The following is a 15937-nucleotide window of genomic DNA, read 5'->3' as shown; positions in this document are numbered from 1 at the left end:
AGGGGGTTTTGGTGCGAGCAATGGATTGTTGATGTTGGAAGTTATTTTTGTGGCCACTTGTGATGGATTTTGAGGTTTTGGCACAATATTTGTTTATGTTGTTGTGCGGGAATTTGGTTTTGGTTTTGGCCTTGATTTTGTTGTTGCCGGCGGCAACTCTCTCTTGAGTGGTGTCTATTGTTGGTTTTTTGAATTTTGTCTTTGATGTAAAAGATGTATGGTTTTCTTTTGATTGTCCTTTATACGGTGCACTTCGTTATGTCGTTTCAAGCTTGCCTATCTTGGTTCGTCTTGTACAAGAACCTAGTTATTAATAAGTACTCCCTCCGGTCCTTATTATAAGAAAAAGTTGACTTTTTAGGTTCATTGTGTAAGTGATGTATCTAGTCTATATTTATAACAAGATACGTTAATTATTCTATGAACCAAAAAAGTCAATTGTTTCTTATAATAAGGACCGGAGGGAGTAAGTTTTAACGTTTAAAAAAATATATATTAAACTGACTAAACTGTCAAAATTTTGTTATTTACGACATAAAATATACATTCACTGTCTGCTCAAAAAAAATAAAAATACATTCACTGTCTAAAATGTAGAGTGTTGCCCACTCTTCACCCCTCCATGTCCCCTATCTCTCAACATAGCTGCCATGGACCTAATCTTGCAAATGAAATTTTTGGATAACCATTTAACCACGATCTAATACAATATCTATTATAATATGTTTAATTCAACAATTAACTATGCATAAACATATTTTTCAGAGATTGCGTCAAAATGCATATATATTTTACATGTGGCGCACAAATTTATTTATATATCAAATAGAGTACTGTTGCCATTTATCAAAAAAAATAGAGTACTGCCTGCCCACGAATCTTAGTTTTTCAACGTTATGAAGAAAAAAAAATACTTTCTTATCTTATTGCTTTTCATTTATTTCTTATTTTAATTAAAATTTCAAAACATTCGAATATTTGCTCCGGGCATGAGATCATCATTCATTATCATCACTGATAATTATGACGCTCACAAATTTAAGAACCAAAATATGTAATAATTTGATAAATTCATTACACTATGAGGTAATTAGTCTTAAAAGTAATTTTACTTTTTTGAAGTAAAATAAAGATTCAGCATTTTGATCCAACTAGTTTCACTTTTGTCCATATCATTAAGACTTTTTTTGTACCCATTACCAATAAAAGTATAAAAATTGAAATAGTGCTCTTCCTCACACTTTTCCTTTGTTTTTATGTTTTTGAGAGGCTTTTCCTTTATTATGTTGAAACCAACATTTAGATTATTAATTTCAAGTTTATACTAATGTCATCCACATGTTTTCCAAACATTATCTAGGCAGTTTTTCCATTTTTATAATGTTTTTCAGACAAATAACAATATCCATTTAGAATGCAAAATTTAAAACTAAATAATTAAGTTTCTTTTCAAGAACAACTTAATAAAACATCAATTCTTAGCTCAAGTTATGAGAATGTGAACAATGATAGGTATGGTACAAATTATTTCAGTCACTAATTTAACATGAGCACTTAAGCTGCTATGGACTTAGCTTCACTACAGCCAATAATCTCATACATACACTTAAATTGGTAAATCTAAGCCATTAGATAGATATCATGTGTCTTTTGTAGTGACTTCGGCATGGTAGATACTTGAAATCTCAGTCGTCCGATCTTCATCAACAACCAAGATTATTAAGAACAATAACTATCGACTACATCAAATTCATTTCCTTCGGCAAGTTGATGACTCAGAATCTCAACTGTCCAATCTTCATCAACAATCGAGAATATTAAGTGTAATGAATCAATTTCATTTCCTTCGACAAGCTGAAAACTCAAAATCTCAACCGTTCAATCTTCATCAACAATCGAGATCACTAAGTCCAAGGGACTACTATTAACTACATCAAATCCATTTCCTTAAGCCTACACATGAGATCACCAAGAGAAGGAGAAATAGAGAAGAAAGAGGATTATAGACAAAGAACCAACACACTATAATTCATCCATAGTAATTAACCAACATGGACATAGGAACCAAGCAAAGTCCCCTTTTCTTCAAATCTGCACACTCAATATTTTTTCCATTGAAATTTAAGTCACAATCATTTGTCTGTAGATTTTGATAATGCTCTGATTTAAATCCCTTATCCTACAAAATCATCATCATAAACAATAATATTTGGTTAAGATGAAAATTCCAAAATCATTTCTTAAAGAAAAATAAAAACATCAATTAAGAATGAATCATAGTTGATTACCCTAGAGCCATCTAACTGATCATCAATCTTTCTTGAAATCATTGTTGTTGGATTCATGTCACTAACCTGCACATAATCATATGAGGATTGTAAACAAGGAAATTAAGGGTGTACAAATATTCATCATTAATAAATGAATTAAATGAAAAAATAATATAATTACATACCTTAGGACTATTGACAGGTGAGCTAGCAGTGTCCTCCAAAGGGTCATCTTCTGATATTTGTTTGGTTCTTGATTTCTTCAAAGAGAGTTTCTTAGATAGGTTTGGTGAGTTTCTAACATGATTTTTATGTGAGAATTTCCATGCAGCACAAGAAGCAGCATCTGAGACCAAAGAGGAACCACCTAAACTTGAAGAACAGTAACTTGGTTCAATGTCTTTAGAGAAATCTTCAAAGTAAGAAGTCCAACCACTTTCCTCGGATTGGTAATTTGTGTTTCCATTGGTACGGGCAGATACTGTTTTTTCCATAGAACAATTCAAGAATGCTCTTTTAGTCTTATACTCTTATGACATAAGAAGGGAAAGGAGCATAACAGGAATGTTTTGTCAGAGGTTGGGAGAATATATAAACCCAAAAATCATCATCATGCTATTTAATAGAAAGGAAATGTTTCATGTACACAAAATCCAACATAACACGGTATGTATGTATGTACATACGGTTTTTTGACTTGTTTTTTCTTTCTCACCGATTCCAACACAACACACATCTGAATTGTATTTTATAGAATGTCTAACTTTTGTGTTTAAATAACACATCTCTTAATAAAAGCACGAGAATTATGCTAGCAAAACACTCTTTACACGCTCTTTTCAATATATCCGATGTTTGATTGGTTGAAACATGAATGGCTCATTTTTTTAAAAAAATTGGGTCCTACCTGTTTTAATAAAACCCATTTAAATCTCATCAACAAAAGTGTGTTAAAAAGAATGTGTTGCTAGTATTGAATGTGTACAAATCTTAAAGAATATGATTAGTTATACTAATTTTCGATACAAATAACATGTTAAGACTAAAATGTCATTGTACTACATTTATAATTTATGGAAAATGTTAACTTATACCCTAAGGGCACAAAATAAAAATCTAAAAATAGAATTAAAAAATAAATGTTACATTGAAAAGATAAGTTTTTAAGTTTTCAAGATTATGAATACACAACTTCCAAGATTAAGTTTCTACATTTAGTTCTTTATCTTGTGCCCTTAGGGCATAAGTTACCGAAACCCATAATTTATCTACCGTACACTTACAACTGCTTTAATAAATAAGGGTAATATTGAAAAAAATTAATAAATATTTATTGGTATTATAAAATGACAAAATAATTAAAAATATTTTTTAAATGATACATAAAATATGAGACGAATGTTGCATCTATTATGTATCATGTCAAGTGTCATTATCTATCTTTTTTTTTTTTTGACAAGGTCATTATCTATCTTTTATGTCTTTCTAAATCATAACATTTAACTTTACCTATTAATAAAATACAATTTGCTTATCCATTTTAGACAATGTGGCAACTTCTTCATATATCTTTAACTTAGCTTTATGTTTAAAAATAAATAAATTTTCATGTTTTCTCCCACCGATGCTCAACACAGGTTCATAGATCAAGATTACCTTCATTTCTTAAAAGAAATATATGATGACTCTATTTACGAGAGAAATAAACACAAAATTAATAAAATCAATTTTAAAATTAATTTGACAAATACAACCTACTAAGTTCTTATTTGTATCTTTTTTTTTTACTACCTTCTTATTTATATCTATTTCTCTAAGAAATAAAATTCTCCATTTTTTAGATGTGGAAAAGGTCCGTATACTAAATTATTGAGCAAAACATGGATAAAAAGAGAACCTATATAATATAGAATCTTGGGGTGGGCCAAGAGTATATAATGAAGTTAAATTAACTATAGTTGTTGCAAGCCTACAACAGAAAAACAAGGCTAAAAATGAGCCAAGTCAAGTATAGAACGTGCAAGGGAAACAAAATAGTGTGCATAAAGAGAAAATAGGGTTGACCTTTGTGCTTTGGAGGAGATTTCCTGTGAGAATTGGATACTATTTTCCTTATTAAAACTCATCTTTCAACCAAATACATTCAATGAGAATGACGAACAAAGTATAACAATTGGACCACTACAACAAACTCTACTTGCACAGCAGCAGGCCTGATCATGAGAAAAATTGAGGCCACTGTCTACTGAGGTCAAAATTTACACCTAACTTGGAACTGATGGTGTAATTTTCATAGGTTAGATTCACATTTTTATATTTTCATAGGTTAGAATCACATTTTTATATTTTTTTTGGTGGCTAATACTTGTATGATGTTATTTATGATGGGGATACTGGATAGCTCTGCCCCTTTAAGTTAAGGGTTGAAGGAGTTAAAAGGCTTTAAATATTTGTTTTTAGTCAAGTATTCTAATGGTTAGAGTTCACATATTTTAAATGTGGAGAAATGAAATGTTCGGGGTTCGAACTCCACCCCTGCATATTTTCGTAGGTTAAATTCACATTTTGATATTTTCTTTGGTGGCTAATACTTGTATGATATTATTTATGATGGGGTGGATACCGGATAGCTCTACTCATTTAAGTTAAGAGTTGAAAGACCTAAATTTAAACCATGGTGAAAGAAAAAATAAAATAATAACAACTATGATATATTCCTTAAAAAAAACAACTATTATATATTAAATCATCACAATCATAGCACAAATAGTGTTAAGATTGAAAAGATATAATGGTAAAAAAATATTTAATTTTAAACAAAGCACCAAAACAACAACTTCGCAAAAATACAATAAAATGATAATAAATTAGTTGGTAAAACCTCTCCAAAGCATCTAAATGCTAAATGTTCCATTGATAGCAATTATAAGAAAAATATTTAATTTTAAACTTAATCCATGACCATACCAATAATTTAACAATGTCAATGGATGAAACTAATAGACGTTACTGATTATCGAAAATCATTAGTTATGATGCTTCCAAATGATTCACATGCATGCTAACCAAATTAAATAAAAACAATCCTTTCCTTACTTTCCATGAGATATCAGACTTAAAATTGCATCACATGACAAAAATTATCGTTTGTCAACACGTCACTAATGTATATTTAAGATAGAAGGTCGACCATAATTTTTCATAACAATCAAAAAACAAATGGTTGAATTTAATGGATGGATAGATAGTTGTACTTCTTGAAACGTTACTAATGTATAATTAAGATAGAACGTCGACCATAATTTTTCATAACAATGAAAAAACAAATGGTTGAATTTAATGGATGGATAGATAGTTGTACTTCTTGAAACGTTACTAATGTATAATTAAGATAGAACGTCGACCATAATTTTTCATAACAATGAAAAAAACAAATGGTTGAATTTAGTGGATGGATAGATAGTTTTACTTCTTGATGCAATGTCGTGCACTATTTTATTTTCACATGTGAGCTTATGCTTATTATTAGCTGTATATTACCAAATTAGTTTGCCGAAAAAGAAAACAAAATATAGGAAAACATGAGGAAAAAATAAAAGATACCGCTAGAAGGAGGGGTTGAACCTCCGACCTTGTGGTTAACAGCCACACGCTCTAACTTACCAAATTAGTTTGCCGAAAAAGAAAACAAAATATAGGAAAACATGAGGAAAAAATAAAAGATACCGCTAGAAGGAGGGGTTGAACCTCCGACCTTGTGGTTAACAGCCACACGCTCTAACCAACTGAGCTATTCCAGCTTCATGATATAACAATCACATAAAATTAATTTGAATATGTAATATTGCTTCAATCGACTTAACTTTTCTCCAATAAGTAACATAGCTATAAATAAATCTGCTTGTGAGAGAACTATCAACTAAAAATTCCGAACGTCCGTGTCAAAAGCCTCACGTAATATTGCAATGAACTTTGAGCTCAAATCAATACAGGTCATGCTCCAAACTTGCATTCTGCGGCGTACTTTATTATTTTTCATTTCAATTCCTTTTTCTTAATGAATTTATGTGCCATATCAAGTTGTTGTAAGGTCGAAAATGACGTCTTTGGGTTGAGTTTTATAAAGCAAGTTAAACAATGTCTTTTGGCTTCTATCTTAAAATTGGGTGAAAATTATCCCAACTTCTCACAAATTATTGCATGTTTTCATCACTTAATTAAGAAAATATATAAAATATGTGGGAAAAAAAAATGCAGTAATAGTTCCCCAAAGAACAATAGCTCTTGCCAAAATAATTTGTCATGGGGTGAATTGGGTTCTCTAAAATAGGTGATTGCACTTGGAGGAAAAAATGAAGAATTATAATATGGTTAATTAAAAGGAACCAACATCTAGAATTCAAGCAGTTTTATATTCTTTTTGTACATATAACATTGTATATTTCAATCAAAGACAGCTCATTTTCCTCTCAAACAAAGGAATCAAATGAGCCAACCCAAATCGTGAAATCACCATATTTGTGTAAGTTCAGAGTACGATCGCATTTCCAAATGGATGATGTATCTGTGTTACAATGCATTTAATAAGCAACCTTTCCAAAATACTGATAAACCTCAAGTAGACAAAGGACAGTGTAGATAGAGATATAAATGTTCCAATAGAAAAGATAGCAAGTCCAAATGTCCAAGTAGGCAGTAGCTCGGCAGCATCAACGTTCTAGTGGCCGTATTTCTGAAATTCCCACTCACTGTTGTCTACACCAAGCAGCGAAACAAGAAGCCAGTAAGCAACAGAATTTAATCAACTGGGTCCAAACAGAAAAAAGAAAGGCAAAAGGAAATTGGTCCACATACCTAGAGGACAAACTTGACGGGTTTTCAGCCATCTGCTTATGCAATGGAAGTGAAAAGCATGGTTACAAACCCCTGCATAAGATACGAGCATGAATGAGAAACATTTGAGTAATCCAGCCATTGCTTCGTGTCATTACAAGTATCAAATAAGAAAAATTTCCAAATATATATATATATATATATATATAGTAGCAAGTCTAAATGTCTAATGCATTCTCTGTCACTCTAAGACTTCACCACTATCATGCAATCCTTTGCCTTATCTGCTATCATTCTGCAACGTTTCCCCAGCCTAAGATGATAGGTTGCCATCAGAATTAATGCATAAGGTAAGGATGAAATCTACTCCATCTGATGATGTTGATAGTGTTTCTCTATCACTCTTTAAGACTTCACTATCATACCCTCCTTTGTCTTCTCTCTCTCCCGCTCTAAGACTAGGGCTGTAAATGCTATCGTTCTGCCACTTTTCCCCAGCCTAAGATGATAGGTTCCTACCGGGATTACTGCACATGGTAAGGATGAAGTCTACTCCATCTGATGATTTTGACAGTGGTAATAAATGCTAATGGGTTTTTTTGGAGTAACAGTAATTACTACTTAGGTTGTAAGCACCCCACCAAAAAAAATGGTACACCAAAAGAAATACAGGTAATATCATGTAGGTCTCAGCATCAGATATGGACTCTCATTATGCCACCAGTTTTCAAGTATTTGAAGATTCTACCTCATGATGAAATTATATATCCATTAAATCGTATGATAAAGGAACAAAATTAAGAATTTAAAATTTGAATCAATTAATTGGATCAACCTATACTAAAATGCTGGGAGAGCCAAAAAATTACATTCACAGTTAACTGTATGACTATGCCCATACAAATATATGTTTAAAGCAACAAATAAAAACATCATCTACAGAATGGGCAAGCATAAAAATGATCATCATAATGGCTAATTCTCAAAGTTCAGTCCAATCTCACGGACCAACAAAGCACATTTGTATAAAAAATCTACATGTATTTGAAATTAAAAAAAAATAAAAAATTACTGATCACATTATGGTTTAAACTTTGAAGATGACCTATTCAAAATTTCAAACCAGCCATCATTATCATTATCAAATGAATGATCTACAATCTAGCCTTATGGCATGTTTGGATCAGCGTTGGAATGCCATATTTCACGTCCCAATGCATATTAGACGTGATATTTAAGAAGCTACAATATGTAGCTTTTGGTTTGCCGTGACAACTCACCGAACTTTAGTAAAAACAGACATGTATCCAAACATTGACTTAGAAGCCATTATAATCATCAAGCAAGCAAACCTCAATAATAAGGACAAAAACAAAGATGGGATAACCAAAATAAACAACAAACGTAGCACTAATTATTAGTATCCCAATGAATCTAAAGTCGGTAAAGAGCTACATTTTTAACGGCTCATGGTTGGTTCTCTTTTATTTGCATATAAGTTTGTTTATAGCTGAACTTTGGGCCGCATCTTACATGATAGGGGTATTTATTCGTTCGCTGCCATTAACAATTAAGTCCCCCCCTATTGATATGTAGATAAATTTATGCAAAAAGGGTGGCATGGTGCTATAAAGCTCCTGTCCTAACAAGATTCATTCAAGGATGGGTTGGATCTATTATGAATTTACCATAGGCTGCCTCATTCAGCATTTGAAAAGGTTACAGCTCAACCTCATTACGTCTGCAACATGACAACTCCAACTGTTGTGTGGCAAAAACTCCCACATAAATATGAAATTATGAAAAGTGGGTTTTTTTTTCCTCTAATCATAAAAATAATATGTTCAGTGAACTTGGATTATCAGGGAGGCTGATGATTTCTAGTTGAGGAGTACTAATGATTTTCTGCAGAAGTTAACTTATGAATAAGACAACAATGTTGTGTAGAGTGTGAAATTCATCCTTTTAGAAGAGATGATTGGATTCTTTTTACAGTATGGTTCATCATACAACCGCAAAAATCACATGAATTTGTGGTGGTGGGCTGGTGGCTAAATCATGAAGATTAGGAAGCCATATTAAAAGAAAATTAAAACTAAAGGATGAAATATATGGCACTAAAATATACGTAAGGGTTGAACTAAAAATAAAAGTGCAATAAAATAAAGGAGGGGGAGGCAGAGTATCCTGATTCCTGACAGTGGTGAGAACAAAGTAATAAAAAATATCTAAGGCTGGCAATGATGAGAACAAAATAATCAAAAATATCTAAGGCAAGCTTACATCACAACCCAAGTATGAGTAGCACTAGCACCTTTAGTCTCCTTAAAGGAGTACGAAACATTCACACAAACAGCACACTATAGCACAAGCAACACTAGAGAGGGTTCAGCTTTAGAAAGGGGCAGACCAAAACATCCTTACTCCTTCCCTTAGGGTGTGTTTGGAAGGAAGATTTTAGAGGGGGAGAGGAGGACTTATTTTTCTTTTCTAATTTAAGAAAACTATTAAAAATTTCGAAAAATAAAATAAGGGTCTGTTTGGGAGGGCTAGGTCAAAATTAAAAGAACATGTTAAATGATCATATAATATTTAAATCACACTTAATTGATTTAAAAAAAAAAAAAAAAAAAAGATTATGGTGTTCGTGATTTAAAAGAGAAAAGTAAGTCCCCCATCCCCTTCAAAACCCTAGGTCCAAACATATCCTGAGTGTGATTGAAAGGTTATACAACCATCTACCATAATACCATGTTACTTGTTCAAGTTTTAAAAATCTCAAATATATATACTAAAATACATACTTAGGCCTCCAAAACCTACCATCCAAAACCCTCAATCTAATCATATACTTAGGTTTAATTGTTTCAGACAATCATCTTAATTCTTCTTAATACAACACCACTTCTAATTTTTAAACAAACCTAAACGGCTAAATCCTATAATCACCAACTTTCTTCACATACTGATAAACAATTAAACACCATTAACTTAAAATCATCTAAAACCATATTTCACATCAAACCAAGAATCATTTTAAAAATAACAATACAAAATACAAATTTAGTCGAATCATAAAATTCAGAATCATACCCCAAGCAACGGTGCATTCCTCGCTCGTGGCGCTAGCCTGATTCGCCTGACACTCAATACCTAAAAAAAATCACAAAACTCAAATAAAATTAGGTTATCTTATCATTCATTCTCCAAGAACAATTACAATTCAAAAAAAAATCTTGAAATTTTCACGCTTACAGAGATCCATGATATGATTCCTGCAGATGGCACAATTATCAACAACAATATCTGAAATTCAATTAAAAAAAATTAGGGTTTCGTTAATAACGGTAAAGTAGAAAATGAAAAAATTAGGGTTTGGCAGAGAGAGAGAGAGAGAGAGACGAACCCCAAGCCCAGAGAGAAACAGCATTCCATTTCTTGATCTCGAAGCGCTTCGGCTTCTTGGAAGACGGACCACCGTGAGCGCAGCAGGAAGTTTCGCCGGCGGGAACCATAGGAACGTCGGAATCAAGTGTCGCCATTTCTCTCCTCTTCTCAGTTTTTCTTTTCACTGAATCGCTGAACAAAAACTATTTTAGTTTCGAGTTTATTATTACTTGTCTATATATATGTAGATTCATTTGGGCTTTTTACCTTTTGGGCTTTATTTTACCATTATGTCACAACATTATGTCGTCATCTCACTTCTTCTAGTCTACTATAGAATTTTGAAATTTCTAACAATAGAGTTGATAGATGCTATATTTGGATCTCCTGATACGTGGTTATGAGTTTGATCTCTGATGAATGAATGAAGTCTATAACTTTTGACTCAAGATACCCAAAAAAAATATCACTGTAAATTGTATCGAGTAAATTGTTATTGAGTAATTGAATAAAATGTTTTGAATTTGGGTAGCATTGATGTTATGTTACATCAATGTAATTTGATGAATTATCATTATTTAAGGGAGTTAAAATTATTATATTTTAGAAAATAATATTATAGCATGTAAACAAAGTAGAATGAAGCTACATAGTTCTCATGGACATAGCTTAATTGGCAAAGATGTTTTAATATGCAGGGATCTGAGGTTCAAATCTCATGTTCTGTTCTATAAAGATGAATTTTTAGTCATTGGACTATTTAAGAAAAAATGAAGCAACCTCGTTCGTCAAAACATGATTCCAAGTAAAAATACTTCCATTAGTTGAAAGTGGTTAATAGTTGAAAGTGGACCAAGTAAAATGAGGTATTATTAAATAAATGCACTTTTTTCTAATGCACTTTTCTAATGCACTTTCTAATGCACTTTTTTTAATAGGTTAAAAAGAGCTTTTATTAAATAAATGTATTGAATAGTACAAGTTATGCGAAGTCTGCAGAGGATTAAACCTCCCATGAGAGACACTTTAATCATCAACAAAGAAATCATGAATCTCCAAACATAATAAAGAATTCTAGAGAGCTGCTACACTCAATTTAGTTTCTCCTAGACCTTCATGTCACAAGCAAAAATCAACATTTTAAATTCATTTAATTAATGATGTATATGGTCTTTATTATAAACCACATACATAATTTAATAAATGAATCTAAAACGTTGACTTTTGCTTATAATAGTGACTGGATGATGTACTAGCCAATTGAAGTCAATGCAAAGAATATCTTCGGTAAATCCAAAGCTAAACGGACAATGATTTTGAGATACAACCAAATACCTCCTTTTACACGGTCCACTTTCAACTATTAACCACTACAACAAACACACCAAAACAACTCCTTAAAGACAAGAACTTATAAATTGCTTTTTTCCCACAAAAAATGTTTGCTCCCATGCAAACTGGTCAAAATACTCCTCGCATGAGATAATTCACGCATGTGTTAAACCCAACGTGACTTAAGTCAAGTTCGCCACTCACGTGAATTAACTCACACATGTTATAACCCAACGTGAGTTAACTCATGTGGGTTATAACCCTAGCGTGAGTTAATTCATGTAGATTATAACCCCAGCGTGAGTTAACTCATGTAGGTTATATTTCAGCTTACCGAAAGTAAATGAACTCAAGTGGTGGGTATTTTGATATGGGAGTAAACGTTTTTTGTTGGGAAAAGAGCAATTTTCTAAAGACAATATTACTAAATAATAGTGACCAACTTATCATATTACCAGACCAGCATTTTATGTTTCATCGAGCAATCACTGCAAAAAGGCCAAATATCTCCCTAGGTCCTTTAAATTTCATGTTTGTTTTAGATAGATCTTTAAGTTTCTAAGGTTTCAGATAGGTCCTTTAAGTTTGAAGTTTGTTTTGGATAGGTCCTTTAAGTTTCTAAGGTTTCAGATAGGTCCTTTAAGTTTTGAGTTTGTTTCAGATAGGTCCTTTCTATCAACCTTCGTTAAGCCAAAATTGATTTGATAGAAAGGACCTATCTGAAACAAACTCGAAACTTAAAGAACCTATCTATCTGAAACCTTAGAAACTTAAAGGACCTATCCGAAACAAACTCGAAACTTAAATGTTTTCACATTGTAATCCATGCTATTTGCCTTGAATCTCAACCAATTCCAAGAAAGACATTTCATCGATTCGGTAATATTTTCCAAGTGAACTTCCTTGTTGTTGAATAGTTTGTTGTTCCTTGCCTTCCAAATACTTCAAATGCCGACGAACCATATCACACTGTGTCTATTAGTGAAGACTCTACCGCTACCTATCAGCCCTTCAAATTGTTCTAAGTGGGATAGACCTTCATTTTGAAGTAAGGTAGATATCCCCAGCCAATTGCTAATCATGTACCAAGTACCTGAAAACACCAGACTCTCAAAGAAAATGTGAGAAATTGATTATTTGACACCAAACTCGCCAACACATTGAATGGACCCCAGAGATTTTCCAATGCACTTGAGTCACTGGCTTAACCAGTGCCCCGGGGGCACCGGTTAACATAACCCTATTACTAAATAACAGTGAAAAAACGTAAATGCCTTCCAATCCAATTGATGCAATCAAGAAACAAAGATCTTGCTCATGAATTCATTTTGATATGCAATTTTCGATGCCTAGTCCTCCACTAATGATGCTTGTTTACTTAGGAGACAAAACACAAGGACTATGCTAATGCAATTGAAAGCATAACAACACCTCCAATGCTGCTCTACCAGTACCGAAGAATATCTGCATTAACCTATTACCAACACTCGCTTACTTGACTAACTTATCATATTACCAGACCAGCATTTTATGTTTCATCGAGCAATCACAGCAAAAACATAAAACCTTCACCCAACAACAAATACACCCTGCCAGGGGCGTAGCCCTTCAATCATGTGGAAGGGGTGGCCTTGGCTACCCCAAAAACAATATTATTTTTGAGTCGGTAGGTATGTATTTATATTCAGCTACCCCAAATAATAAACATTGCGCTACCTCAATTAAGTTCAGTTGCCGAAAATTAGCTTAGATAAGAAAGTTAAAAAATTATTACATGATTGATAGATTCATTTGTATTGGTTTGGAAATTCCGGTTTGAATAACAACTATAGAGAAAACTTTTTTAACAATAAAAATTATCAAGACAATAGTCATAAACATATTAAATGGGTAATGAGTTTCTTGTAAATAACCTCTTTGTTTACATTGAAAAAAACATTATTAATCAATTTTGTAAACAATCAATTATAGATAAAATTTGCTTCTTAAAACACATTTTGTCCAACTTTTCTAAATAGCTATTGTCAATTTTTATCATTTGTTGCTGCTATAAGTTAACTTTTATGTATTGACTAATTTTTGGATTATTTTGTTTTTAGTCTATACAACACTAGCAATTTTTAAATTTTAGTCCTTAATTTTTTTGTTATATAGATTAAATCCAAAACTAAAAACACTTTTTTTTTGTAAAATTTTAAAAAATCAAGGCAAAAATTGAATTTTTTTTTAAGGACTAAACCTAAAAAATTATAATTTATAGGATTAAAAACATATTTTATCCTTAAATTTAATATGTTGGTTTTAAAACTTTTTTTTCCTTCAAAAAAAAATTTATTTTATTTTTTCTTTTTAGTTGGCCCCTGCATAAATTTTTTGCTAGCTTCGCCGCTGCACCCTGCCAGCCTCAACATCAAACTCACAAATTCACACATCCAAGACAAGCTCTAGGGTTCACATTGTAATCCATGCTATTTGCCTTGAATCTCAACCAATTCCAAGAAAGACATTTCATCGATTCGGTAATATTTTCCAAGTGAACTTCCTTGTTGTTGAATAGTTTGTTGTTCCTTGCCTTCCAAATACTTCAAATGCCGACGAACCATATCACACTATGTCTATTAGTGAAGACTCTACCGCTACCTATCAGCCCTTCAAATTGTTCTAAGTGGGATAGACCTTCATTTTGAAGTAAGGTAGATATCCCCAGCCAATTGCTAATCATGTACCAAGTACCTGAAAACACCAGACTCTCAAAGAAAATGTGAGAAATTGATTATTTGACACCAAACTCGCCAACACATTGAATGGACCCCAGAGATTTTCCAATGCACTTGAGTCACTGGCTTAACCAGTGCCCCGGGGGCACCGGTTAACATAACCCTATTACTAAATAACAGTGAAAAAACGTAAATGCCTTCCAATCCAATTGATGCAATCAAGAAACAAAGATCTTGCTCATGAATTCATTTTGATATGCAATTTTCGATGCCTAGTCCTCCACTAATGATGCTTGTTTACTTAGGAGACAAAACACAAGGACTATGCTAATGCAATTGAAAGCATAACAACACCTCCAATGCTGCTCTGCCAGTACCGAAGAATATCTGCATTAACCTATTACCAACACTCGCTTACTTGACTAACTTATCATATTACCAGACCAGCATTTTATGTTTCATCGAGCAATCACAGCAAAAACATAAAACCTTCACCCAACAACAAATACACCCTGCCAGGGGCGTAGCCCTTCAATCATGTGGAAGGGGTGGCCTTGGCTACCCCAAAAACAATATTATTTTTGAGTCGGTAGGTATGTATTTATATTCAGCTACCCCAAATAATAAACATTGCGCTACCTCAATTAAGTTCAGTTGCCGAAAATTAGCTTAGATAAGAAAGTTAAAAAATTATTACATGATTGATAGATTCATTTGTATTGGTTTGGAAATTCCGGTTTGAATAACAACTATAGAGAAAACTTTTTTAACAATAAAAATTATCAAGACAATAGTCATAAACATATTAAATGGGTAATGAGTTTCTTGTAAATAACCTCTTTGTTTACATTGAAAAAAACATTATTAATCAATTTTGTAAACAATCAATTATAGATAAAATTTGCTTCTTAAAACACATTTTGTCCAACTTTTCTAAATAGCTATTGTCAATTTTTATCATTTGTTGCTGCTATAAGTTAACTTTTATGTATTGACTAATTTTTGGATTATTTTGTTTTTAGTCTATACAACACTAGCAATTTTTAAATTTTAGTCCTTAATTTTTTTGTTATATAGATTAAATCCAAAACTAAAAACACTTTTTTTTTGTAAAATTTTAAAAAATCAAGGCAAAAATTGAATTTTTTTTTAAGGACTAAACCTAAAAAATTATAATTTATAGGATTAAAAACATATTTTATCCTTAAATTTAATATGTTGGTTTTAAAACTTTTTTTTCCTTCAAAAAAAAATTTATTTTATTTTTTCTTTTTAGTTGGCCCCTGCATAAATTTTTTGCTAGCTTCGCCGCTGCACCCTGCCAGCCTCAACATCAAACTCACAAATTCACACATCCAAGACAAGCTCTAGGGTTCACATTGTAATCCATGCTATTTG

The 15937-nt window shown here is 32.1% G+C and overlaps 2 protein-coding genes and 1 non-coding gene across 3 annotated transcripts; all 3 read right to left on the bottom strand.

The window, feature by feature from the left end:
* Positions 1-1422: 1422 nt before the first annotated feature.
* On the bottom strand, positions 1423-3038 carry LOC146950374 (vascular-related unknown protein 1). Its single transcript, XM_085746297.1, has 3 exons — positions 2456-3038; positions 2289-2354; positions 1423-2179 (listed from the first exon to the last, which is right to left on the bottom strand). The coding sequence occupies exons 1-3, from the start codon at positions 2762-2764 to the stop codon at positions 2030-2032; spliced, it is 525 nt and encodes a 174-aa protein (XP_085602423.1). The 5' UTR covers positions 2765-3038; the 3' UTR covers positions 1423-2029.
* A 2958-nt stretch (positions 3039-5996) lies between these two features.
* TRNAN-GUU (transfer RNA asparagine (anticodon GUU)) lies at positions 5997-6070 on the bottom strand. The gene has a single exon. It is a non-coding gene; the product is annotated as a tRNA-Asn (tRNA).
* Positions 6071-6663: 593 nt separating this feature from the next.
* Positions 6664-10700, bottom strand: LOC146950372 (RING-box protein 1a-like). The gene is made up of 5 exons (XM_085746296.1): positions 10510-10700; positions 10359-10409; positions 10197-10256; positions 7125-7196; positions 6664-7025 (listed from the first exon to the last, which is right to left on the bottom strand). The coding sequence occupies exons 1-5, from the start codon at positions 10643-10645 to the stop codon at positions 6988-6990; spliced, it is 357 nt and encodes a 118-aa protein (XP_085602422.1). The 5' UTR covers positions 10646-10700; the 3' UTR covers positions 6664-6987.
* Positions 10701-15937: the final 5237 nt, after the last annotated feature.

This window comes from Medicago sativa, chromosome 2, assembly GCF_051527215.1.
Source record: "Medicago sativa cultivar Bolivia chromosome 2, Bolivia_mono, whole genome shotgun sequence".
In the NCBI taxonomy this organism is placed as follows: domain Eukaryota; kingdom Viridiplantae; phylum Streptophyta; class Magnoliopsida; order Fabales; family Fabaceae; genus Medicago; species Medicago sativa.
This window is presented reverse-complemented; position numbering and strand designations above follow the sequence as displayed.

What these genes read in the sequence shown, in the direction of transcription:
- LOC146950374 (XM_085746297.1), bottom strand. Translation starts at nt 2,764, where the DNA reads ATGGAAAAAACAGTATCTGCCCGTACCAATGGAAACACAAATTACCAA. An exon ending in CACCTGTCAATAGTCCTAAG is followed by an intron (nt 2,355 to 2,455) that starts GTATGTAATTAT and finishes GATTATGTGCAG; the next exon opens with GTTAGTGACATGAATCCAAC. An exon ending in ATCAGTTAGATGGCTCTAGG is followed by an intron (nt 2,180 to 2,288) that starts GTAATCAACTAT and finishes ATGATTTTGTAG; the next exon opens with GATAAGGGATTTAAATCAGA.
- LOC146950372 (XM_085746296.1), bottom strand. Translation starts at nt 10,645, where the DNA reads ATGGCGACACTTGATTCCGACGTTCCTATGGTTCCCGCCGGCGAAACT. An exon ending in TGTTTCTCTCTGGGCTTGGG is followed by an intron (nt 10,410 to 10,509) that starts GTTCGTCTCTCT and finishes ATTGAATTTCAG; the next exon opens with ATATTGTTGTTGATAATTGT. An exon ending in GAATCATATCATGGATCTCT is followed by an intron (nt 10,257 to 10,358) that starts GTAAGCGTGAAA and finishes GATTTTTTTTAG; the next exon opens with GTATTGAGTGTCAGGCGAAT.